The following is a 27,651-nucleotide window of genomic DNA, read 5'->3' as shown; positions in this document are numbered from 1 at the left end:
TTGTAGAGATCCACTGCTAACCTTTTAATAGTCGCGCCAGCGGCTTACTGACTACGCATGCGCTTATTCATAATATACTATGCGAGTAACCGGAAGTGTACCCTTCTTTCGTGGACGCCGCCATGTTTTTTTTGAGTACTCGTAAATAAACAAATACGAAACAAATTATTATTATATAACATGCCATTTATAAAATATACCTCTTTTATTAGTCAGTAAATGTTATTATGCACCTTGACGCTGATACAGAATATCGTTAATATAGAAAAAGGGAGAAAACAGTCGCGCATATGATCGGTGGCATACGCAAAGAATGCTGGGATTGAATTTTAGAAAAGCGCCCCAAGTGTCAATAATTAAATTCAAAAATTGCCAGTTTTTAGACGGAACGCTACAGTTTTCAGCTTGCAAGTGGAAGTTGGGCAGTGCGGTTACCATTGCAATGATAATGGTTGCATGATACGTCCCTTGTTTAACGCAATAGGCTGTTATCAATGTAAAACTTGCCAATTTTTGTCCAAAATTTTTACACGTTACATAAAATCTATAGGCCTACCTGCACTGCTGCAGGGTTTGACGTCCGCGCGTGTACGTACGTGAACTGCTTTCATCAGAGGGAAACTGGGCATAGTTGTCACATATACCGGGCATATATACGTTTATGAAGTAACAATTAATTACATTTTATCATGAATCAATACAAATAACATTGCCGATCTTAACCCCTGGCGCGACACCAAGGGCTGAGCCCTATATAATATTATGTCTATAGTGACTGAAAAAAGCTATGGATAGCAGGTTTGTGTGTTACAGCTTTGTTCTAAAGCTCTAAGAGATATATTAAATATCAATTTTGTTGAGGAAAGCAAGGATAAAAATAGTTCACATATTCCACAGAAGACTGTACCTTGGCTGGTCTGCCTTCCTCTTGATTTATAAAAAATGATACTAGAATGATACCATTATACAAAATTATCCAAAACATCTGTTCTAAAATATGCATATACAGGTTTCACTGTACTGCCAATTAAAGATGCAACACCATACATCTATGAAGTCTCAGTATGTGACTACATGGTGAAACATTCATGGTCTAAGTTAGGAAAAATAACAGGGCTTCTTAAAATGTTGATTATATAAAACATCCATTGAAAGTGCAAAAAGTCAACAATCCATTGTAGAACAAGGTAAAGGACAAAACTTTTGAAGTAATAGATTAGTGATTTAAACTCTAGTAGTGTACTGGACTAGTAAGAATTTAGGCACATGTATGTGATTAAGAGCCTGGCAAGACTAGCAAAATAGACTACAAGACTGTCAAACTAGGGTTAGGGTTAGGGTTAGGGTTAGGGCATCAGACAAGTAGTTTTTGAGAAACACATTTTTTGACCAAAAATTGCAAAAATTTTACCAAAAATACAAAATTGCAGATTTCATCATATATTCAATATCTCATATTTAGTTCATCTGTAGGAACCTGTATACCAAATATCAAAGCTGTCAGACGAGCGGTTTTGATGAAATAAAGATGAAAAAACAAATCCTAAAAAATATAGATTTACATATTTCATCACAATTTGACCAAATCTAAGTTGGGTTATCCCTAGGGACCTGTATACCAAATAACAAAGCTGTCTGACCAGCAGTTATGAAGAAGAAGATATTTTACCAAAAACGCCTTTTTGGTGCTAATTTGCATATTTTCAACAATATCAAAAAATTAAAAAAAAAGTTTCTCATAATCATATTTTTCATCTACACAACAAATATTAAATCAGTAAGTACTGCGGTTCTCAAGATATTTGAGTGGACGGACGCCTCACAAACGGACATACATACATACATACATACAGACTGACGCAGGACGGCGGACAGATATCCATCCCAATAGCTTCTATAGACTACAGTCTATAGTAGCTAAAAAAACAGCCCGTCAGAAAATCTGTCTACTCCACTATTTCATATGTAATTTATAAAACAATATATACTTATCCAAGCTCACCCAGCCAAAAATCCATTGGCAAACATTGAAAACTCCCCTCTATTTAGGATAAGCCTCTTTCTATTGACTACGATACACATTGTCATATCAAAAGCCAGAGAGTACTAGAAAGGTCAAAGGTCAAATGGCCACTCAACAAAATAGCCTAATTACTTTAAAACTGGAGATTTCAGTATAATAACCTCTTTACTAGCAATATGTAAAATAGACATTCTTCTACAGGTACTACTAGATACATGTTGATTAATGGAACGTTCACAAGATACATGATCTTTATGTGAGTATAGAACTTGCAGTGTCTATCAATAAAAATATGCTAATGGCTGGCAAAAATGGAACACAAACATACATTGAGTCTATCCCAAAAAGAATGGGGTGAATATAAATAACATTCTTGAAAAGGCCTATAATTTCCCCCACAAGAAAGATAACTTGGTATATGCTTCATTATTAAATTGTCTGGTACTGATAACCAATATGGACATTTGTTAGATGGAATTTTCATTCAAAAATCACCAAAGCCAAGGACATGGAACTGCTCAACTAAACAGTGGTAGGTAGATCAATGAATATTCAGAAATGTCAGGCGAATATTTTCTGCCTTAACAGGAATGTGCTTTTTAGTTCCAGAGGGCCTGATAAGGTCCCCTGGAACTGTTATTTTTGCTTGAATTCTTTGGACATTTCTTTCTTTGTCAGAATTTTGACTTTTTATGTTTTAATAAATAGATTCATGGCAGGCCTACCAAGGTAAACGAGCTGTCAGGTTTAAATATTTTAACTTCTTTATCTGTTTTTCATGCAAATCCATTTTAAAAATATAATTTTCTGATGCTCATATAAATATGAAAATTTCAATTTCTGATTCTGTTTTGTTCTACTCTTTAACATGCTGTAAATTATGTGTAATGTAGCTTTTAGATTACATTTAAAATGAGACTCTAAACCCATGTACTATGAAAGATATTGCATGTTCCCTCCTGCAGATTAAAGCATAGTCCACCTCTTTCCTGTTGTAGAAATACAATCCCAAAGATAATTTTTACTTGGCCACTGATAAAATACCCTTCATTCCAAGCAAATATCTATGAATTCTTTATTTTATCATCCTGGTGTTAGAAGACAGTAGAACATTATTGGTGATCATTTGACCTTGAGATAAAAGTCAAGGTCACAATGTTCTTTGAACACCAGATGTAGATTATAATGACAATTTACTGTCATTATTACAGTCTAAATGATAAAGCACTGCAACACAACCAAATATACAGTTCTGAACTTATTGCAGCAAAGCTTTTCATGAAAATTACTATTTAATGCAAATTACTGATCACAACAAAGACAACTATTATCTAGAAAATAAAGTTGCCATGGAAAAAAATAGAGTTGTACTGTCTTAATAAGATTGTCAATCTAAATAAACATGATGGATAATTGCATAATGAAAACATATCAGATCTAGTTTGTCGATTGTTGGCTAAGGCTAATGTTACATTCCAAATCAGTGAAAGTTAAAACTAGGGACAAAAACAGAATATACAAGTCTTTCACCCTATGACAGATATGGGAGGGGAAGGGAATTTTCATCTCACATGATATCTTCTCTAAATGCGGAATTGACAGATTTGATTGTACAAAGCTGACAGATGCTTCTTTTTTTGCTTAAGTAACTTAATCACTGCTGTCCTGGTCAGCATCACCATTACTACTTTCATCAGATTCACCACTACCGCTGCTGCTCCCTGCGTACAAACTCTGGTCTCTTGCTTTCTAAAATGAGAAAAAAATGTTCTAATATTTTGTGTCAGCAAGATGTTGACAATCACAATGAATGGGGACAAATTGTAATTAATGACAACGGGCCTAGACTTGCTCAAAGTCTATGGGCATATAAATATCAATACAGAAAGTGACAGACTGTCACGTTAGTGGTAGGCTGTAGTATAGATTACACTGCAGTGTTCCCACTATGGCTTATTTGCATGTTATTTGTGCACGTGTCTCCGACTGCCCTCACAGTAAAATTTCATGTTTTGCACAAATTTAGTTTCCGTCATTTCGAACGGTATTAGTTTTGGTAATGATAAGCATCGAAACAGGGGGGGTGAAAAATGCAATCTCATTGCCAATTTAACTTCTGTGTTTGACTTTTAAGGCTCGTTGCTGGTGCAGTTGCTTCCAGCACATGTTACATGTATGCGTTCATGGTGTGTTGTGACTACTGCACGTGACCGGATTTACATAACTCGATAAATTAGCATACATAGAGAAGATGCAACATGGTTGCCCCTGTATATGCTGTGGCTGCCGTACCCTTCGGGCACCAAAGCTTAAGTAGCGCACCCATTCAAAGGCTTGGAGGGAACACTGGATCACAGGCAGTAATGCTGTCAAAAAAAGCCAAGCAATGGGGGCCAGTCTAACCAGGCTGTTTTTAATCTGATGTTTTGTGTACATGTTGTTTCAGTCTTAATGGTGATGAGTTATTGAATACTTTCGTTTTTAGTTTAAACAGCTTTATCTAGAACTGAGACTGTACAAGAAACCTACTGAATTGTTGCATTTTTACAAATGAGAACCCTTACCAAAACTGCCCCTAAATAAAGTATACTTTGGATAAACCCAAAGTATAGCTACGTGCCCTGGTGTGAGTGGAATTTGTGTACAATGTGAGTAGGATGTGTGTATATTATAAGTATAAATGATGTGTACATAGAGTATGAAGAATTCGATGCCACATTAAGCCGTTATAAAATGGAACGCTTTATGCTTAAGCTTACAGACAGTACATTTCCATGTATACACAGAATGGACTTGTATTTGCGAAGACATGGGTAGGACCTTGTACAGTGTTAATAGGACATGTGTACAGTATAAAGTATATACCGTATGTATGATGTTAGACTGTAATTTATGTAGAAATAATGCTACATTAAGCAGTCATCAAAGGAAATGCATTATGTATACTTATGGACTCTACACAGACTAGATTTCATGTATATACACAATATGCACTCGCATATAAAACGAATGGGTAGGATCTGTGTATAGTTAATGTATGAATTAGGTGTGGACAAACTATACATCAAGTATATTAACAAATTAGAGCTTTAATCCCCTTCTTCAGGCACTACCATGGAAATTCCTAGTTTCTGTAAGTGTATTTAGTGCAACACCATACTCAGTAATATATAAATTACTTTGCGATAAATATAAAATATGAATAATCTTGTAAGTTCTGGAAAGATGCATTTCTGAAAAGTGATCAGATGAATATCTCTGGACTTCATCTGTTTATATAACAGTCCTTACAACATATACAAGCTATGTTTAAAGAAACTGTAGTAAAAACAGAAAAAGGGTAATCACTGTGTCACAAGGTTTTGCCTTCACGAACTGATTACATTCAGATTGTAACTTTGAAAAATTGTCTTTCGGTTTTGTCATCAGCATCATTTTATCCTGGTTGTACCACTTGGATTACTCAGGTTGTTTAAGTAATTGACTTGTAAAGCAGTGCCTCTGGGTCACATAATGAGCTGATGGCAAGGATGATATAGCAGCCATGATGACAAATGGGATCACAGGTAAAGAGATTACATAGCTTACTACTGGTGGCTACAATAGAATCAATGCACTTCGGGAAAAGTGCAAATATGTCAACTCAAGTGTGTACGTTTTATGTACACACACAACACACATGATTCTGACTTATGCTCTGTAATGATACTGCGACAAATTCTGACTTATCCATCCAGCAAGATGCTATGTACATTTTATTATAACACAAAAAACAAGCATGATTATAATGTTAGACTTCCATTGGCACGTAGCATGTGTCTGTGTACATTTTATGTACACATGAAAGATACTTGCCTCTACCTCATAAATGTGGCTCAATATTTCTAGGGTGAAGTAGGATTTGTATGTACATAAAATTGTACACATTTTGCCAGAAGTATACTTTGTGTGGGGTTTACAAATACTTCACTTCTCCACGGTGTTTTGACAAAATTCAGGCTTCTTGTTATGATTTCTATGGCCCCTAGAACTCCTCATATTACCACCGAATGCTTCAGCCATTATTCACAACAGTCTGCATTTTGATTCAGGCAGAAAAATATCTTTACAAAAATTATTGATATTAAATTAATTAAATTAATTCTTTCTTTCATGAATATGACTTTTTTTGTGTACTGTCTATTTACTGTCTGTTCTGTGTTGTTTGTGTCTATGTTTACAATTATTGTCTTATGAATTCTGACCTACTGTCATTGGATTATGGATTGGTATGATTGCGATTATTTCACACTTTTTAGTACCGAGTTTTGGTAAGGGAACACAAGTTTGTCTTCAGTAGGTATGACTTACCAGAAATAACATTTCATATGACTCCTTCTCTTTTTCCATATGCAGTGCTTCTAAAACCTTGGCAAGTTCATTCTGTAAATCTGTATAATCAATACTTCGCCTCACAGGATCTAGAGCTACCTCAATCTCTGTAGCTTGCTTGAAGTACTTCAGGGCCTTCTTGTACAACTCATGACTTTCTGTTGGAGAGAGTAAACAAACAGAGAGATGCCAGAATGATATATTTCTCTTCTAAAAAGACAAGTCACACAAAAATCTTCCGATATACATGTCTTTCAAAATGAGTATTACGAGATGTCAGATTATACAGCTTGTATTTTTGTGATATCTTTAACCCTTTCACCACTCTGATTTGGCCCAATCCCATTGTTATTGATGGTAGTATTGGACCTGCAGGTTCACAGGAAAGTGGGAGTGTACCAGCTAAGGTATAAACGTTATTCTCGAGGCCTACCTCTCCCCATCAAACCCCTTTGCAAAGTCAACTGTGCAAAGTACTGCACAGAACTAAGCGGACACAAATGCCAGTCTTTGCCTTCACATGCAAATGAAGCTGTAAAGTTAGGATTAATCTGATGCAAATAAATAACCTTTTACATTAGGCTAGCACACATTGGAAATTTACATTGCTTAGTGAACAAACCTGCATACAGGTTCATAGCCGACTTTAAAAAGTCATAAAAATGTTTTTCTGAGTCATGAAAAAGCCTTCTTGAAATCAACCAAGGACTCCAATAGTTTTGGTCATGATGACACTATGGGCTTCTAAAACATACAAATATACTGTTTCTTGAGATTTTTTTTGAACCATCATTATGTCAAAATATTTATGTCAATGCTTTCTTTTAAAGTTCTGTCTGCAAGTGGGCTAAAAGTTATATTGTGAAAATCAGTCTCTCAGCATGTTACTGGGTTCTAGCCATGCATAACTGAATTAACACGTATAACAAAATTGACAACAGTAGTGAAGAAAGAAACTCTCTCCTGTAATAGAATATATGTATACAACTTTCATACCTTTAATTTCAGCTACCTTCTCCGTATCCTCTTTCTCCTTGGCATCTTTGGCCATACTGAAGTACAAGGAGCCTATGAAGTATACACTTCGTGCTGTTGTTGCTAGTAACCGAAGTCTGATCTCCATGGCTTCGACGGCGAGAGGCATTGCTAGATCGTACTGCTTCATCTCGCTGTAGGTCAATGCTTTGTTCTTCAAGCAAACAGCAGTTTTTGAAAGGCCATAGTATTCATAGATTTTTCTAGATCTATTGCCTTTTCATAATATGATAACGCTTCACTGTAATATCGCTCACTTTCCTCTGAATCATGTCTTCCAGCAGCCTGATTACCCTTCGCATGACAACAAGTACCAACATTCAGGATGAAAGTTGGCATGTCTAAGTGTGTTCCTTCTTCGGAAACACTATATAAAACATCTACGGCTTCTTTATGAAATTTCAATGATTTCTCGATATCTTTTCATTATGATATGCATGACCAATTGAATTCATGCTCCGAGCAACATATGTGTGGTTTTTCAACAACTTTTTTCGTACATCCAAGGATTTTTCTAATAATGCTATTCCACTCTTGACTTCCCTAATATTGACTAGACTTCTTCCCTGTACATATTCACAAGTAGCTACAGTTAGTTTATAATTATCTGTGTTGGCCTCTGCCTGATTCTCTAAGTTCTTCAACATTCTCAACGGTTCTCGCAATATCTCCAACGCTTTGTGAGGGTATGCTTTAGGAATCCAGCTGTCTGCTTCAAAACCTCTAAAGAAACAGTATTGAATAGTTTTCCCCTTCTCCCTAGCAACATTTGCTAGATTTTTAAAAATGTTGATTCTCCTGTCTGGGTCCAAATAGTGCTCAAACAGCAGATAAGTTGAGTACAACGTTCCATGGTCTTTTTTGTTTTCGAGTCGAGGGCTAATTTTAAGTTGATTCATGAGCTTGAGATAATGATCCAAATTGGTTTTGTTACTCTCTATCAGAAACTTCATAACTTTCAGATAATTCTTCTCAACCTTCTTGGCATTTTTTCTCAAAAGCTCATCATAGTATCGTACAAAATCCCTTTGAGCTTCGTCGAAGGAATTTCGTAAGTCTTCATCTTTGCCAGTTTCTTGAAGATAAGATCTGACGAGAGGATGAAGACTGTACTTATCAATGAAGCTGAATTTTAGATTTTCAAAACTCACGTTAGGCTCAGCATTGATAACTTTCCACAGACTGACCAACGGCTGCAGAATATCCAACTTTGCTGTACTCAAGTCCTCAGTTTTCAACACTCCCATGGCTGCTGTCTGATCAAATGTGCTTGAAACACAGACAACTTCAACCAAGCAATTTTCAAGTTTTCAGGAAGAGCTTTAAAAACAAACTGTAAACATTGATCGACAGGTTTTGCCACATGAGTGCCGTAAGTCAAGGTTTTCATTGCTCTCTTTTTGGCAGGATCTAATTGGTTGATGAAATCTTGTGCTTTAACTATCCCATCTTTCAAATGGCTGGCAATTATTTTAAGGGCAAGAGGTAAGTTACCGGTCAGAATTGCCAAATCGCTGGCTTCCCTGTCTGAAACCCGATCTGCACCGGCTAGCAATTGGAGCAGTTTAACTGATTCATGCACTTCAAAAGGCGTCAATTCTATTTGCCTGAAGGAGTATGATCTGAGGAGATTTTCCCTAAGAGCAAAGCGAGACGTGATTAGGATCCTAAGCCTCTCGTTCTTGACTTGAAGCAGTTCTCTTAAAGTGTTGTGAAAGTCATCGGATGAGTAACTGCCTGGTTCGACAAGCTGGTCAGCATTATCTATAAACAGTATGGTATCTGAAATGTGCAATAGTTTACACAGAACGTCATGAGGGGGCGACTGTTGAAAAGTAAAACATTATTATTTTCTTTATATTGCATTAAGTAGGTACAGCGTGTGAACAAGGAACAGGACGAAAAACGTCAGCATTACTTTTTGAAATCCTTCAAAACAAACATTGTACCCTTCGAGTTTGATGCAGTTTACATGGCTTATAACAATTTTAAACCGTCATTGTCATTTTCTTTTAGTACAGAAAGTTCTTTCACACGTGACTTTCAAGTATGTGAAGGGGCTGAACGCTTGCTAACCAAGTATCAAACTGGTATGTATAATTGTATAGGGGACTGGTCATTTTCTTCGGCCTGGGGGGCTGGGGGGGTGGCTGGTGGATTATTTTTTGCCGACGTCAAAAAGTGGCTGACCCCCCTATTCCAAATTCGAAAACAGGGTGACCCCCCCGCGCAACAACGGTAAAACAAAAGTTGGATATATATATATATATATATATATATATATATATATATATATATATATATATATATATATATATATATATATTATATATATATATATATAGAAAGTCATTATGTGTTTTAATGCAATTGTTGACATGTCAGTTGTAAGATAGGAATTTCAAAGTGTCAATTTTAAAGTTTGAATACAGTATTTTGAATAAGATGTGAATGTATTCACACTTTCTATGCTTAACCTGAAGTATTGTACAGAAATAGATGTCAATCATTAATATCAAAGAGGAAAAAGCAGTAAATCAAAAACTTTGATGGATGTTAAGACTTGCCTGCCATTCAATTAAATCTCCTGAGAAGCCATAGAGAGCTATTTTAGCCAAATCTGATGTGTGCGATGTCTGAGAGGACCTTTTCTTGTAACATTGAAACCATAAAAGCACAGCTAATAATGACGAAAACTGCCTTTTGTTAACTGTTATTTTAGTCATAAAAAGCATCTTTTTACAGAAAACCTGAGACACAAAGGAAAATAGTTGCATCAATGAGAACGAAAGATATCTTGTCATTTTTCTATCTCTAAAATAAGTCACTGTATCAAATATATATTGTGAAATATTTGTGCATGTTGCTTTCTCATACTGAATTCTCATAGAGAAAACAGAAAAGTATCAGGAATTTGTCATGCTTTTCATATGAACTGCAGATTTCTTAATGGTACACTTTCACTTAGCAAACATCAAGATATCTCTGACATATATCTCTGATTTATTAAAGTATGGCGCCCGAAGGGCGTCCATCCTCCAAAACATGAAACATCCTGATATCTCTGATATACATATGTCTTGTATATTAAAGTAATGCACCGGAAGGGCGTGCTGAAACATGTCTGATATATTAAAGTAATGCGCTCGAAGAGCACGCTGAAAAATATTGAACATACAAATATTTCTGATATATGTATGCCTGATATATTAAAGTCGGTCGTGCTGAAAAATATGTCTGATTATTAAAGTTACGCGCCCGAAAGGCGCGCCGACAAATGCAACAGAATGATGAAATTTGTGGCTGACACAAGCATTTTAGGCAATGATGAGCCTGTGTCAAAATTCAAAAACACACTGACCCCCCTATTGGGCATTTCAACATGGTGACCCCCTATCACCAAAGTCAAAAACAGGGTGACCCCCATGAATTCAACGCCCCCCCCCCCAGGCCGAAGAAACTGACCAGTCCCTAATTAAGTTAGTATGCGCCTCAAAAGTGAAAGACTTAAACTTTTGCTCGAAGTTTCCATAAAAAAACTTTCAACTGTTTTCTTACCAAATCAAGAATAAACATTAAGGGTCACCGTGCAAAGTTTGGTTCTAGAGAAACTAATTACCTAACATTTATTTTAGAAATTTAAAATGGTCGCCATTCCTGTGTAAACTCTATGGGGAAAATAAAATTTTCGATTTTCGAAAAACTAGGACTGTGAATTTTTTTTCAAAAGACTTGGACGGTGAATTTTTTTCTTACTCCAAGAACTTCAAAATGAGGCCCCCACCCAACAAGCGGTAGACCACAAGAACATTGGAAAACTTTGAGAGTATGAATATCTGTTCCCGAGGAAGGGACAGATAGTAATACTCTGATGTACAGAGAGAGTTTTCACGTTGAATGCCTTACCTATCTTGCATGAGCTAGTCCATCCTCTTAGAACACTGAAATCAGCACTATCAATGCTTACACTCATTCCAAGAGAAGATAATATCTCAAGTATGACCTCTCTACCAAAACTCTTCTCTCTCAAATCTACACGGTATGACCTATAACACACAAAAGAAAAAAGCAAGTTTTCAAGATTTAGCTCTTTAACATTGACAACTATTCGAATTTTGCATTTGCTTGAAGTATGTGCTTTTTAGCACAGGAAATCACATGTAGAGTTCAGTCGACGATTGTTTCAATTTGCAGATGCCTTAAATTTATGATTTTTGAGCAAAACTACATCCATTTGCTAGCCCTCTACATCTACACTGTAAAGAATCTACTAATTTTAGTACTGGACTTGACTGGACAGTGTCACATTAAAGTTTAAAGGGATAGTTCACCTAAAATTTCATCAGTTGTACACAGGTATATGATTATGCCAGAAAAGCGTTTATCATAACACAGAAAGTGCGATTTGTTGAAGTTATAGACGAAGTTAAATATTAAAATCATGCAATATGGAGCCATTTCTACCAGACTGTATGAGGTCATATTGTCTGATTCCTCCACAAAACATGCAGGAGAAATGCCTGGATGATGGCTAGGCGGTCCGATCTAGGGAGTCTCGTCACCAACTTTGATATATACCAATGATCGTGAGCGAGATTTTTGTAAGGCATTCTACATTATTTCAAACCTGAAGAAAAAACGCCTCCTTTGCGAATTGTGGCCGTTTAACATTTGCACTGACACACGCTGTCAAAACTATAAGTACAGAGCATGTTTTGCGTAGCCAAGACCATTTCCAAGAGAAGGACTTTGTCGGCAGTTTAACGATCAACAATAAAATAGGGAGTAGGAAGAAACTTCAAGATGATGCTGTACCCCAAAACTACTTGAAAACAAATGCATCGGTGAAAAGGAGAACATTAGAAGATTGAGAGAGACACTCTCCGTAACAGAACATAGGTTTATAGTTTCAAACATTTATAATTTTCCTGAACCGCGGGAGTGTTTGTTGTGATCACCTTCATTATGAAAAATGTTTACTTATTATTCTTGTTATTCGGATGACATTGCATTGGTATTTAAAACATTATCAGTTTGCATGATCAACTGAAATCAGAACGTTCTACTTTTTACGCTGTCATATTTCACTGCATCGACACAACTAGCGTCCAAGCGACACAACATCGGAAATCCATATGTTGAAATGCGAACTCTGGGTCCAAGATAGTGATGTCAAACAGTTTAGGAAAGAGATCGATCAACTTTAATACAACTAAAATTCACATCATGCTGTAGTGCGTCATTTCTTGTGCATGCTGAGTCACACAGAAATTTGATGGTAACAGTTTATACTTTGCTAGTGCTACATTAGAAACTTTGCGTAGATGACCACTTTCATTGATCACGGGAAAATTTCCGACATAAGCAAAACTGAAGTCTTTTGTTCCTTTTAGACAAAATACGGGCTTTTGTGCTGTAAGTTGAATTTTAATGATACAGCGAGAGCAAGTTATCTTTTTGTAGCGTCGACAACATACTTAGCGATTTCACCGCTAAATTGTGAAATAAACAGCAGTAAGTGAAGTTCGTTACTTTCCACCAGAGCGTAATTACAATGGATTTTCCCGAAACAACTAATCACATGATTTCTAGTTATGTGATTGTTACTTGTTTTATGTCGTGATACTGTGGCTTGAGCAAACGTGTGCAACACATGCAGGTCGGTTTCGACACTGTACTAAGTTGACAGCTGACCAACGGAGACTTGGATCTTCGTTTTCTAATTAGCTCACGACTAGTTGAATTGTAACCAAAGGAAAATTTTAGTATAAGTTGTACGTCTGCAAGTTGAAAAGATTAACTGAAGTTTAGTTTAGTGCTACGAGAAAATTAAAGTGTCTTTGAAGTTTAATTAAGTGGCCCGACAATATTAAAGTGCTTTATTTAGGACACTCCAATTAGAGTCGACAGATGACCTCCTTAAGGTCTTCCACTTTGTCTGTCCTCCTTCCCCCATGCGGAACGGTGCTTGAACTACTAGTATGTTTTGAATCGCTTACTTTTTTCCCTATTATAAATTTATATCAACTAGCACTTTGAATTCGTATTTTCGACAAAAATTCGTCGTTATGAAAAGAGTTGTCCATATTTTGTAATCAGCGTTTCAACGGCTAAATAGCTAGAGCAATTTCGGTATCCAATTTTCTTCGGGCGTTTGAAATCCAACATAGCTCCTTTTTTTGTCCAGTGATAATCGAAATGTTTTTGCCCTAAAATACACTTTTTTGGCTGGTAGATTCGAGTTTGTTACGTCACCTGACGATCGAAGATCTGTTCAGCTCCTTGTAATAAAAAATATGGCCTCCAATTGTATGGCTTCCTGTGGTAACTGACAGAGCAACGTTCCCTTATTTTACTTCCGATTCTTTCGATGTGGCCATATATTCTTCGGAAACACCAGGTTCACATTCCCGGAGTTCGAAATCGCTGAATTCTAGTTCAAGGTACATATCTCAGTACAAATGTATGGCAGATCAGGCTCCCTAGCGATACCCCTAACTTCCTCAACCAAACACGATAACTTAACGACATAGACGGTGAAGCCTCTCTGAGGAATTCTTGTAGGTGGCGCTTCCATACTGCGAAACGGCGTCATAAACAACATTTGATAAAATAGTATTATCTCGAAAAATAAACAGCACATTTCTCATCTTTTCATCATAAATGTTACAAACTTTCAAAGGCAGGTTAATATTCGGATGGACTATCACTTTTAAGTCCTTTGTGATCTTTCCATGAACAAAACACAATTATACAAGTACTTATATGTACTTCGAAGGGGATCTAGTGCGTCAATCTGCTTCACAAGTCACTGTGATATTTATTTTTTGTCATTAGAAAAGGTTCATATTATTGACAGCAGATATGCATATTTAATGTCCACATTAAATGCAAAAAATGAGTGTGAGCACATTACAGGAGACTATGCACAGTTAACAGCATATATTTTGTTGTAATTATTGAATGTGCACATTGAAGATGCATGATATTGGTGATTATCATATACCCATGACCGTATCCGTGTCTCCTCTGACGCGTCGTGACATGGAACGTAAAACATCAGTCTGATACGGCACGTTATACGTCATCAATTGTTGTTTATTTCCGATTTGATGTTATGATGTTCATCTTGCATTTAACGATCAAATCCATCTTTTTCACTTCAATCAAAATTTACCGATATATAAAACGAAACATATTACTAGTACATATGAATTCAACGTTCCTTTATTTCAGATCTAAAGAGAGTTACAAGACAGGTTGTTGTAGGAAATTAAAAGTTGATGTTTACAATCTGTTGTATTTCGCGCTACTTCGTCGTTCCTGTTCACGTAAGCCATGTTTCAGCAAGAGTTATTAAAGTGAATTCAAACTTACAATATTGTGTAATAATTATCCACCAGAACACCGGGACGGTGACCAGAATAAGTAAATTGGCTCCATTCCTTTTCTGAACTGCGGTAAATTGCGCTGAAATAATCCTGTTTAGACTGTATACACTCGACACGATGCGATCGACGACTTGATCAGCTGTTGTAAACAAACATGTATCAATGCGCTCAGACCAGCGGCAGAATATAAAAACATAGTCCCTTCGAAATACTGACAAAAACTAATAAAATTTCTTTATTTTTAATTACCTTTTACATAAATATACGGTCATGGGCATATGATAAATAAGTTATCCCACGATATCAGCGCTTGGTGGGACGTATTGCCACTCGTGAGGGTGCGCGCCGCATCACACTCGTCTTTTGACTCGTGTGATGCGGCTCGCACCCTCACTCGTGGCAATACGTCCCAACCAAGCGCTGATATCGTGGGATAACCTCATAATATCTTTGGCAATACTTAAACATACTTATTGTATCCCATACACATTTACACATTTACTGTATTTGTTCAAGCTATACCTATAATTCAGCCTAGCACAGATTTCCAACGCCAGTTCTGTTTTTCCCATCCCAGCAAGGCCACAGATGCTAATGCAGGTTACCCTTTCTGACTGCTTTCGCAGCATGTCCATGAGCTCTTTCAGGTACCCTTCTCTTCCAACAAAGTCGACGTTTTGTGTGTTTGCTAGTTCTCTTCTCCTGCTTACGTACTCCGCTCTGCTTTTCTTGTATTCTTCCACTTCCTTCATGACGTTTTTCAGTGGAATGCTCTCAAAGATTTCTTCAAGGTAGTGCGTGTCATCCTCATTGATGTATCCTCCTTTCTCAAGGGTGTTGAAAAATGTTGTGGCATCAGTGATTTCTTCGAATCCCTTCCAGCCGATAGCTTTCTTTGCCGCAACTTTGGCACTTCTAAGTTCATCATCATTCATCTCTTTGCTCATGTTAATGAGAAACTTCTCCCAGAGTCCAACCTCGGGCTTGTCTTCGAATGAGAGTGAAATTGCCATGATGTCTGAAAAGACAAAACTGCTCGTCAGTTGAAAACCTTACTGCTGAGATGGACATTTCTTTGACCAAAGCATGTGATACACAGAATGGTGATCTAAAGTCTGTTGGTAAAAATTTCATCAAGCCTTACTACAGTGCATGCAACTATACAGATATAAATATGTCACATTTCAGAAAACCAATCTTTAGATGTTTCGAGACATTTGAGACAAGAATTTCTCTCTTTGACTCAGTGTTCAGTCATTGGAAAGCCAATTGGGCTCCATTACTTCAATTAGTAGGAACCAATTTGTATCATTCAATTTTGAAAGAAGAATGGTCAAAATCGGAAAGACATGAAGAATAAGCATGGTGTGTACGTGTCTCAACTTCTCAGGTATTGTAGGGCTTGTGATTCCTACACTGATTTTCAACTGAGACACAGCTCATTGGCATCAAAATTAGTGAGACAGGGATACACAACAAAAAGACTCGTTAGGACTTTCAAAAAGTTCTATGGTCGATATGACGACATTGTGGCCAAATATGACACCTCGGTCATTGATTCATATTCTGTATCATTTCATATAATATTTAAACAATTTTGGGGCCAGTCCTGACGGGTGTAGCATACTAGCGGGGTACGCTTACCCATTCCGGACACCTTGTACCACCACTAACTATCAGTGGTTCAGGATGGTCCTACTTAAATTTGTAAATCACAAATGTCCCATGGACCTGGTAATGTATTACCTGAATGGAAATGATTATTGGACCAGTTTAATGTCATATCACCAATGCTTTCAGAGATGATGCCTTCATGATCTGAGGGCATGGGTTGTAATATGCACACTGTAATATGCACACTGTGCATGTTGGGTTTTACTTCAACTTGCTACTTTTATGCATGTCCACTGTGGCTGGATGTGATCTTCCTTAGGGTAGTATGTACCCCGGGGAAAATACTCCGATTCTGAAATTTTTCCGATTTTGCTGGTCTACCACTGGCACTTGTAGGGGTTCATTTTAAATCTCTTGGAGTGTGAACAAATTTCACAATCTTAATTTTTTGCAAATTTAGAATTCTATTTTTTCCGAAAGAGTTGCTATATATGCCAAACTGTAAAAGCTCATTAGATACACACATTGTAAATTAGCTAACATTAAAACGCAAAATATCCTTCGCGTATACTACATAATTGTCTCAACAATATACATCGCAAGTTTCATGCACTTTTGAGGAGTCCTTCCAGTCTTATGTCCCTGATTGGGAAAGTTAGTTCAATATGCAAATTAGTAACTTGCTGATGTAAAAATGCTAAACAACTTTCATAATTTTTATCATATTTCTTCAATGTACCTATAAGGTTTTGCTGACTTCGATGAAGTCAATCAAGATATATCCCTAATTGGAAAAGTTTGTTAAATATGCAAATTTAATAATAACTTGTTTTACAAAATCAATACTGACTTTTTGTAATATTATGTCGTAGCATCTACAATACACATAGCAAGTTTTGTCAATTTTGGTCAAGTCAATCCAGGCATACATTCCCAATTAGGAAAGTTCGTTAAATGCTTCCCTAATAGGGAAAGTTCGTTAAATAATCAAATTAGACGTAACCTAAAATAAAAATGCTAAATAACTTCAATAATGTTATATCGTAGTATCTTACATGTACATAGCACGTTTGACGTACTTTGATTCAACAAACCCAGATATATCTCTATTTAGGAAAGTTCGTTGAATACGCAAATAAGTAATAAGATGTTTTGAAAATCTAAATTGACTTTTGGTCATTATAGTTTCTTCAATGTACTGAGCAAGTTCTGTCAATTTTCATCAAGTCAATCCAGATATACCCCTAATTAGGAAAGTTCATTAAATACGCAAATTTAAAATTGACTGAATTAAAAACTATCAATGACTTTCAATAATGTTGTATCATAGTATCTTCCATATGCATAGCAATTTTCGTCAATTTCGGTCCAGTTAATCATGATATATAACCCTTATTTGAAAACTTCATTACATATGCAAATTAGTAATAAGATGTTTTACAAAATAAAAACTGACTTTTGGTAATAGCATCTACAATATACATAGGATGTTTCGTCAACTTTGGTCATGTCAATCAAGATATAATTCTAATTAGGAAAGTTCATAAAATATGCAAATAAGGAATTGGCTGAATTAAAAATGCTTAATGACTTTCAATAATGTTGAATCGTAGTGTCTTCAATATACATACCAAGTTTTGTCAATTGTTATTTAGTCAATTCAGATATATATCCCTAATTAAGAAAGTTCACGAACTTTCATCTCACACCTTTATGTCTTTCATGACTGATCAATCCTTGTATTATCAACATTTGTAGCAAATATCATCCAATTCTGTTATTTCTAATAATTATGCGATTGATTATGAAATATGCAAGCCACACTAACCAAACCCTAATCAGTCCTTGCCATTAGCATATGGTACATTTCTATCACATCTCAATTCAATTTGTTGAGGCGTTCTTGAGATATTGTTCAAACAGACAGACACACAAACTCACACAGACATACAGACAGACAGACAGAGAGACATCGCTACGACATTAGCTCACGTGTGTAGACACGTGAGCTAAAAGGCTAGTTAAATTCTTTATTATATATTTTGTATTATCAACCACAGTTTCTTGTACTCTCTTAACCGTTTTACCCCTATTTTCTTCTGTAGAAATCCCCCATGATGGTGCAAGGGTTAAAAATATGCTGCAAAACCTAGTGTTTAGCTTATTTAAATAGCCTGCATATGTAGAAGGTTGTAATAATGACCACATTTTTGGTATCATTTTGCATATCATTTCCAACAGCTGCTTTCCGTCGAAAGCTCGAAAGCTAACGATACCTGTCCGAATTCAAGGGGAAAATACCTGGCTGTATTGTTAAATTTGTAATTACTTGAAATTTTTAGCTAAAGTGAGGATGAAGAGTTAAATCATGTATTTTCACGTTTTCATTTTTTACTCTAGTAATTCACTGTGGTTCCGTTTACGAGATAATCTTTGCGATATCTTACAACGTAATAGTGAAAAAGGTACTAAGAAATTTAAGTTGACTCATCATGCTGAGAAAAATTACTCATATTGTATCGTTTGGAAATAATGCAATAGATCAAAACACTTTCCAGTCGTTTGGGTGATGTATATTACCTTGTTTGCCGAACCTGTGAACTTGCCGAGAATGTCTTTGTAAACGGCAGATAGCCCGATAGATCTCATTATTTCGTCCAACAGCTGTGTATTATTCTCCGAAATATCGCCACGGTCTCGTAATTTTGTAAATAAATCAAACGGTTCCGACATGCGTTCTAGGTCTCTTCTTGGAATCTTATCAGACAACATGTTCTTCAATGCTTTGAACTTTTCTGTTGAGAAAAATGATAGATCATTTGTGCGAATGAATCATACAAGGACTCGATGTCACAGCTGATCATTGAGTGAAAACACAGTTCTTGTGCAGGGAACGGTGTTTCATTGCCTGACAAAGAATATTATCAAAACCATTGGTACAGACACAGTCCCTCTATCCATAGAGGGACTGTGGTGCAGACTAACTTTCAATCCTCCTGCCTGTCGATGAAATTTCTCTTCATTTGACAGACTACATGTCGAAAGATATATTGCTCTGCCATTTTGAAATTCTATGGCGAATATTATTAATTTTGTTTCACTTCGTAATTACAAATGAATAAGCGATATTTGAATTTAGGTATTTTACTGCTACAGTGAGGTATTTCTGTATTTTGTTTTCTTTTGAAATTGCAACCTTACATAAATATGTTGCTAGAACGGGGGGGTTAACAAGTGACTTAATCTGTCCACGCATGTCCGGACACAGACAGATATGTGACCTTCTTATATGGATTCCTTAAAATTTAGGCATAACTTAATCTACGTATTTATTATTATTATTAAAGTTTATTTCAGACAATGTGTCCATATCAACATTACACAAACAAAAGGAACATTAAACTGAAATGATCAAAAACAAAGAAAAAAAACGCAGAAGAAACAGAGAGAATGATAAACACTTGCGAAAGAAAGACTTAAATTGTGTACAACTGCTTCCTCCAGAGACGGAAAATCTTACTGTGGCAATTCCAGTCTGAATTACATATAACAGAAATCAATGCGTTTGAAGATCTATCAATTCTGCATTTACAGTTGTAAATACTTTGTCGGATAACTTCCCCGAGAGACATAATATTGTTAGACACAAACATATTTGAAGCACTGCTACCAGGAGATACACCTAGGAGCCTCCTCCAAACATTGTTATACATAACTTTTAGTTTGTTCAAAACCTTTGATTTGTAGTTAAACCACAAATGGCAGCAATAAATATTTCTACAGTAAGCAGAAAACAACACTTTCTTAACATCAAGAGAACAGTGTTTACAGTGTCTCAATAGCATATTGGCTCTAACACAGAAATTACGTCTTTGTCGTTCAATATCAACATCATCAGTCTTATCACTGGTAATAACATGCCCCAAGTGAGTGTGCTGAGTAACAAATTTTACCCTGCTTCCGTTGAGCATTACACAAGGTGTACGAGAGACGGTAATCTTTCTTCCATTAAAAACCATACATTCCGTTTTTGGGAATTATAAATTATGTCATTTTCTTTACCGTAATCTTCACATACATAAAGAAGATACTGTAAACCCTTCACACTTGGACTGAGAAGTGTCATATCATCTGCATAGCTTAAGTTATTTGCTATGACACCACAGATATTACACCCAATTCTAGTGTCACAAAGCTTCTGAATTAGATCATCAATGTAAATGTTAAAAAGGTAAGGAGAGAGCACCCCTCCTTGCCTTACAACATTACTTACAGAGAACCAATCAGACATTGAATTTCCCCATCGACACAAAACAAGTGGTTTCTATACCAGAAATAAAGAAATCTTACAATATAGAGAGGGACCTTCCTGTCAATGAGCTTCTGCATTAACTTGAAGTGATTCACGCGGTCGAATGCTTTCGATGCATCAAGAAAACAAATGAACATTGGACCCCCTTTGCTGGTATAATAATCAACTATTTCTTTGAAGGCGAATAAACTGAGGTCAGTAGAATGGTTACGTTTGAAACCAAATTGAAGATAATGAGAGATCATATGATACTGACACCTGTTAAGAACAATATGCTCCAGCACCTTGAAACTGACTTGAGTGAAAATACTCTAAACTCAAAGCTGGCCTCGGTCAAGCTTCAGAACTTAGAAATCCTGGAGAAGCTGGAGTCTACAAAGTTGGCACACCTCCAGCCAGAACAACAACAACAGGTGAAAGAACTGCTCCATGAATATAAACACCTGTTTAAAGATGTTCCAACGAGGACGAACGTCATCTATCACGACGTTGATGTTGGGGACAGTAAGCCTGTAAAACAACATCCATACAGACTGAATCCAACAAAAGCGAAATATCTCCAGGAAGAAGTCAAATACCTGCTGGACAATGACTTTATTGAACCCAGTAAAAGTAACTGGAGTTCGCCGTGCATACTTGTTCCCAAATCAGATCACAGTTATCGTATGTGCACGGACTTTAGGAAGGTCAACACTTTAACAAAGACAGACACTTTCCCAATCCCGAGGATTGATGACTGCATCGACCGAGTGGGAAAAGCCAAGTATGTGACGAAATTTGACCTACTGAAGGGATTTTGGCAAGTCCCTCTGACGGATCGTGCTCGTGAAATATCCGCCTTTGTTACACCAGACGGATTGTTCCAGTACAAGGTGATGCCATTCGGAATGAAGAACTCTCCGGCAACGTTCCAACGGATGATCAATGACGTCATATCCGGGCTCGACGGATGTGCAGCTTACGTTGACGACGTCGTCCTGTATAGTGACACCTGGGAGGAACACATCAAGCTCATGCGGAAGTTCTTTGAGAGACTGAGCAAAGCAATGTTGACTGTCAACCTTGCCAAATCTGAGTTTGGCTGGGCGAGGGTAACTTACCTCGGACATACTGTAGGACAGGGTGAGGTAAAACCTGTTGATGCCAAAATCAGTGCCATTTCAAGTTTTCCATACCAAACTGCAAACGACAACTGATGCGCTTTCTCGGTATGGCTGGTTACTACAGAAAATTCTGTCCAAATTTCTCCACAATTACTGAGCCTTTGACTAACTTACTTAAAAAGAAAGTAAAGTTTGTTTGGTCAGAGCAATGCCAACAGGCATTTGATACACTTAAAGCCATACTGCAAAGTGCTCCAGTGTTGTCTGCACCAGATTTCACTTTGCCATTCAAATTAGCTGTGGATGCTAGTGATACGGCTGCTGGTGCTGTTTTATTGCAAGAGAAGAGGTAGATGGTTATGGTGTAGATCATCCTTTTTGCTATTTTTCACGCAAATTTAACAAATCCCAGAGAAACTACTCTACAATTGAAAAAGAGTGTTTATCTTTGATATTAGCCTTACAGCATTTTGAAGTTTATGTTACTTCTTCAAATCAGCCAATAGTGGTTTATATTGATCACAACCCTCTTGTTTTCTGCAGAAATTTAAAGGCAAAAATCAGAGATTGCTAAGATGGAGTTTAATGTTACAGGAGTTTAATCTTGACATTAGACATATCAAAGGCAGAGACAATTTAATTGCAGACTGTCTCTCTCGTATTTAGAGTTTATTGTTGTTCACTTTCAAGAAATTTTACTTTAGAGTAATAAAAAAATTTGAGTACTTAAATCTTTTTCAAGATAACATTTGCAAAAGAAAGATTTTTCTTTGAAAAATTTTCTTTTTTGAAGAGGGGGTGTGTTATGTAGGTCATTTCCCCCACACTCATCATGACCTGAGTTCAATTAGTCTAGAACATTCTCAAGGTCACTGCCCTTGATGACCTAACAACCTTGAATTCAATTAGTCATGTTTGGAATGTTCTGGAAAGTTGATTAGTTGTGTAAGGGAGATAATTTTAGAACAGTAATTAGCATGTCAATAAAAGTTACGGACAAAACCTGAGTAAATAACGTACAATCTTTACTTATTATGAACGCCTAATCTGTATAATATATATAGGGCTCAGCCCTTGGTGTCGCGCCAGGGGTTAAGATTGGCAATGTTATTTGTATTGATTCATGATAAAATGTAATTAATTGTTACTTCATAAACGTATATATGACAACTATGCCCAGTTTCCCTCTGATGAAAGCAGTTCACGTACGTACAGTGTACACGCGCGGACGTCAAACCCTGCAGCAGACTGAGCAGTGCAGGTAGGCCTATAGATTTTATGTAACATGTAAAAATTTTGGACAAAAATTGGCAAGTTTTACATTGATAACAGCCTATTGCGTTAAACAAGGGACGTATCATGCAATCATTATCATTGCAATGGTAACCGCACTGCCCAACTTCCACTTGCAAGCTGAAAACTATAGCGTTCCGTCTAAAAACTGGCAATTTTTGAATTTAATTATTGACACTGGGGGCGCTTTTCTAAAATTCAATCCCAGCATTCTTTGCGTATGCCACCGTTCATATGTGCGACTGTTTTCTCCCTTTATCTATATTAACGATATTCTGTATCAGCGACAAGGTGCATAATAACATTTACTGGCTAATAAAAGAGGTATATTTTATAAATGGCATGTTATATAATAATATTTGTTTCGTATTTGTTTATTTACGAGTACTCAAAAAAAAAACATGGCGGCGCCCACGAAAGAAGGGTACACTTCCGGTTACTCGCATAGTATATTATGAATAAGCGCATGCGTAGTCAGTAAGCCGCTGGCGCGACTATTAATGTCCCAACTTTATATCATCTCAACGTAATCCTGTCACATTGGTACAAACGATTGTCAAAGGGAGTGATAAATTTCCACACGTGCTAAGGCGCTGACCATTTGATATCCTGGGAGGGGGTTGGAGGAGTGCGGAAAAAATGTTCCAAGATGTTGCCTTTGATAAAAATAAGATTGCGCGTCCGATTACTTTAAGTTCTTACTTCAAATTTTCATCCCTTTGATTTTTGGCGGGATCTTCGGGCACATAATTATTATAATAACTTTCAATGACGGCGCCTTATTTTCGCACCATCTTATATCTTTGCATCCTTTGGTCACTACATTTTCATAACATCTGAAGTCATTACGTTTCATTTAATTAATGCCCTGATTTGATCAACATTTTTACTGATGCCTCTGCTGTTGTTTCACATGTACCCAGTGTTTCAATTTGAAACATTGAGTAGCATATTCCTTTGTATCGCTTCAGCTACAGTTTCTCATCTGTACATCTGAAAGTATCTTGAATACTAAATTCAGCTTGACCACAAAGCCTGCACTGAATATTCTGTATCCTTTGTTGTTCTTTACAACGATGTGCCAGGCATTTCATGACTTGTCGACAAAAGAACATGTGCTTTTCGACAAGGCTATATTGTGAAATCATTTTCTAACTAATCTAATTATTTAAGAGCCTAATAAAACTCTGTTAAAAACACTCTGAATTGCCAAATAACCTGTTTTGAATACGTAAAATCCAATATTTTCTGTATCAGGTGGAGACACCCCCTCCTAGTCATCCCTTATTTCAGTTTTCAACTAATGATTTGCAGTCTTTCAAATCCTTAGTCGGTTTGTGCCACATGCGTTTAGCCTACTACCTAGCATACACTTTATCGCCAACAGTGGTAGTGGTTTCGTTACTGATTATTATTTGTCTCCATCAGTAATTTCCTAGTAATTTCCTATAGTAAAGGATGTCTCTCAAACTTTCCAGAATTCTGAATCACATGCTGTTTGCCTTTAGTCCAATGTGTGCTGCATCTACATTCTTTCCTTGCTCAGTTTTGTCATATGAAGAAAAGCAAATATTGTTATATCAGCACGCGTGTGGCACGAATATTAGCCGTATTCCTCTGTCATAGAAATGAAAAAAGTTGCCACTATTCTCACAGTGAAAAAATAATTCCAGATGAATTTAGGAGGACAAAAACATTTTCCAGAGTCAATCTTCCAAGCGACCCCCATATCAATTGGTCTACCCCTACGACAGTCAGACGTGCTGGAATGCAGTCAAGGAATGTCATAAGATATATCTATTGTCGATGTCTCGTACTACATATACTTCTATTGCACATCTTAAATCGTCACATTCCTTCCTCACCAACCAGTTACTTGTATATTGTACAGATCTTTTAACAATATGAACTCACCTACATACAATCTGAAGGCCCACAGGATTGCAGATATTAGTAGATTTTGATTTTGATATAGTGAAGTTCTTTGTCTTAGTTATCATGTTGTGTCGATTCTATGGCATTCAAAACTGACTCTCACGACGCCATGACTTAAGCCTCCTGACTCATAATTTAAAACATATCAATGATAACATGAACGACAACTTAATCAAATCTAACTTTAAATACGTACCGTCTGTTATTTCCTGTCCCAAGGCGTGCAGCATTGTGGTAAACGAATCAAGTTTTGTCTCCATTTGGTGTTCGGCCATTTTGATTCAAACTTAAACGCGTGACGTCAGAAAGGTTGAGTGCAGACTACTGGCCATTATTTCTTCCTGTCAGCCTCTGTTTATGACTTAGTGAATGTAGAAAAGTTGTGCTCCGTTTTTATGACTGACTGAATGCATAGCTATTGCAAGAAACTTATTGCTTAAAATTAGATGAAAACAAACCTGAACACGGATGGGGAAAATAAATGTTTGGAGTCAAGGCAAATCATAGTCGCTGTGCAGCCATTATATATAACGGTACATATGTCAATTGCAATGGGCGTATTGCTTCCGCCTTGGGAAATATTGAGGATAAGCAATTTGGGTTAATAAATATGCACCAAATACACCAATAGCAAAACAGACATTTCTTGAGATCAGTGATTGACGTAAGTTCAAATAACAGTTTCTTTGTGAAGATATCATTCTCTCAGGGGATTTAAATAATCTCTTTACCTTGATGCTTGCAAAGATACAGGTGATGTGTCTGTTCTAAACGATGTCGGTTACAAAGTCAGTCAGGAAATGAGTAAACTAATTCATTTCTCGCAATAATCTAATAGACTCATGAAGAGGTTTGCATCCAAATTAGAAAGGTTTTACATGGCATAAAACAGTAACCTTTATACGATGTAGGTTAAATTGTCGTCTAATATGTAAATCCATAGTAAATAATATGCAAGATGTAGAAATAGTCCCATCGATTAAGTTCAAAGTTAGATTTATGTAAATTCGATATGAAACAGTAAAGCATTGACAAAACACGAAGAAACAGAAATCCAAAAATGGAATACATGATGAATTGATCGAGAAAAGTGTACTTGTATCCCATGCATCAGTCGAAGCTCTGTGTGAGAAGTTGATTTTGTTGAAGTAGAAATACGATGAATTATACATGGCTGGTTTGAAAGGTAAATAAGTTCGTTCGCGGGAAAGATGGATTGGGATTGAGTACGGAGAAAACACATGATTTTTCGAGCTTGGAAAAAATAGGACTATAACGAAATTACAAAAAACAAATGGAAACCTAACTACAAACGTGAAATCCAAACGTACATGAAACATTTTACAAGGTTAAATACCGAAAAAACTCTTAACGACTTTTTACAAGATCCAGTTCTCCTCATGTTGTACGAAAGTCAAAACGAGTTCTGTGACAGAACTTCAACAGATTTAGAATATTTTTCAGCTTTAAAGTACATGAAAAACTTTAAAGTTCAGTGTAAACTGTATTCAAGAAATTGAGACAACCTTGATCTCTGACTTTGATAATTTCAAAATCGGGGTAAAAATAATAGAAAGGCCATCAATTGTGACAATACAAAAACAATGATTGTAACGAGGCAACAAAAACGTAGATATTTGGATAGATAAACTTTAGACTGTGAATTTGGCGAAGCGGTATTGCAAGCAGTTCAATGTGAAAAGCTTCTTGGTGCACTTGTCGATGAAGATCAACATAGAAACAGCATTGTGACACGATCTTTAAAAAAGTTAATAGTAATATTGCTTTGCTCAGGAGAACAAGACTTTTTACCTATGAATACAAGAACATTTTTATGATATCTATATTTTACTTCACTTGGATTTCTGTTGTCATTTACGGGGAGCATCGACGTTTATGAATAGATTGTATATAATTCAAAAACGTGCTATCAGAGTGATGTGTGATGCAAGGTATAGTACTTTGACCGATGATTTATATAAAACAGTGTGTATAATGCCACTACAGGATAATTTTTTTTCAATAAGAATACTTCTTTGGTTTTTAAATGTTTAAATAACCTTGCGCATGATGCAAAAATTGTTAGTTGTCCCCGTAACAACTAATGTTTTTTACTGCAGAGGATTTACTTTAAATAGTGCCAAACAATGAAATAATGTCGATTTAAGTATAAGATCTAGTAACTCACCGAGTAATTTAAAAACTTCTTACCTAAAAGCTTATTGGAATAATTCATATGTTTTGATTTTTAGTTTTCTTGTCGATTTGTGTTTGTCGTTCATTTGTCTCTAGTGTGCTGGTTCACTCCACCTTTTATTTCTGTGTTGTGTTGGCTTTGATTGTCATGTTTCATGTAGTTTGTATCAGTTTGTATGTTCCATTGATGGCTCTGGGGAATACAAGCATCATTACTGAAGCTTACCGGGCGACCCTTGTAACACGATGTTAAACAAAATATTAAAACAATTATATTATGATTATGGTTTAACAGTAGAACATTATCAAAAATGTTGGTCCTTGGTAAGTTCTTTAAGAGAAGAGCATCACAGCGCTTCAGAAAAATGGACGACCAAG

The 27,651-nt window shown here is 36.3% G+C and overlaps 1 protein-coding gene across 1 annotated transcript; it reads right to left on the bottom strand.

The window, feature by feature from the left end:
* Positions 1 to 1,670: 1,670 nt before the first annotated feature.
* On the bottom strand, positions 1,671 to 15,834 carry LOC139119215 (uncharacterized). The gene is made up of 5 exons (XM_070682895.1): positions 15,343 to 15,834; positions 11,336 to 11,475; positions 7,391 to 9,211; positions 6,374 to 6,552; positions 1,671 to 3,772 (listed from the first exon to the last, which is right to left on the bottom strand). Exons 1-3 carry the CDS (start codon positions 15,831 to 15,833, stop codon positions 8,664 to 8,666), a joined length of 1,179 nt encoding a protein of 392 aa, XP_070538996.1. The 5' UTR covers position 15,834; the 3' UTR covers positions 1,671 to 3,772; positions 6,374 to 6,552; positions 7,391 to 8,663.
* Positions 15,835 to 27,651: the final 11,817 nt, after the last annotated feature.

This window comes from Ptychodera flava, chromosome 19 (assembly GCF_041260155.1).
Source record: "Ptychodera flava strain L36383 chromosome 19, AS_Pfla_20210202, whole genome shotgun sequence".
Taxonomy (NCBI): domain Eukaryota; kingdom Metazoa; phylum Hemichordata; class Enteropneusta; family Ptychoderidae; genus Ptychodera; species Ptychodera flava.
This window is presented reverse-complemented; position numbering and strand designations above follow the sequence as displayed.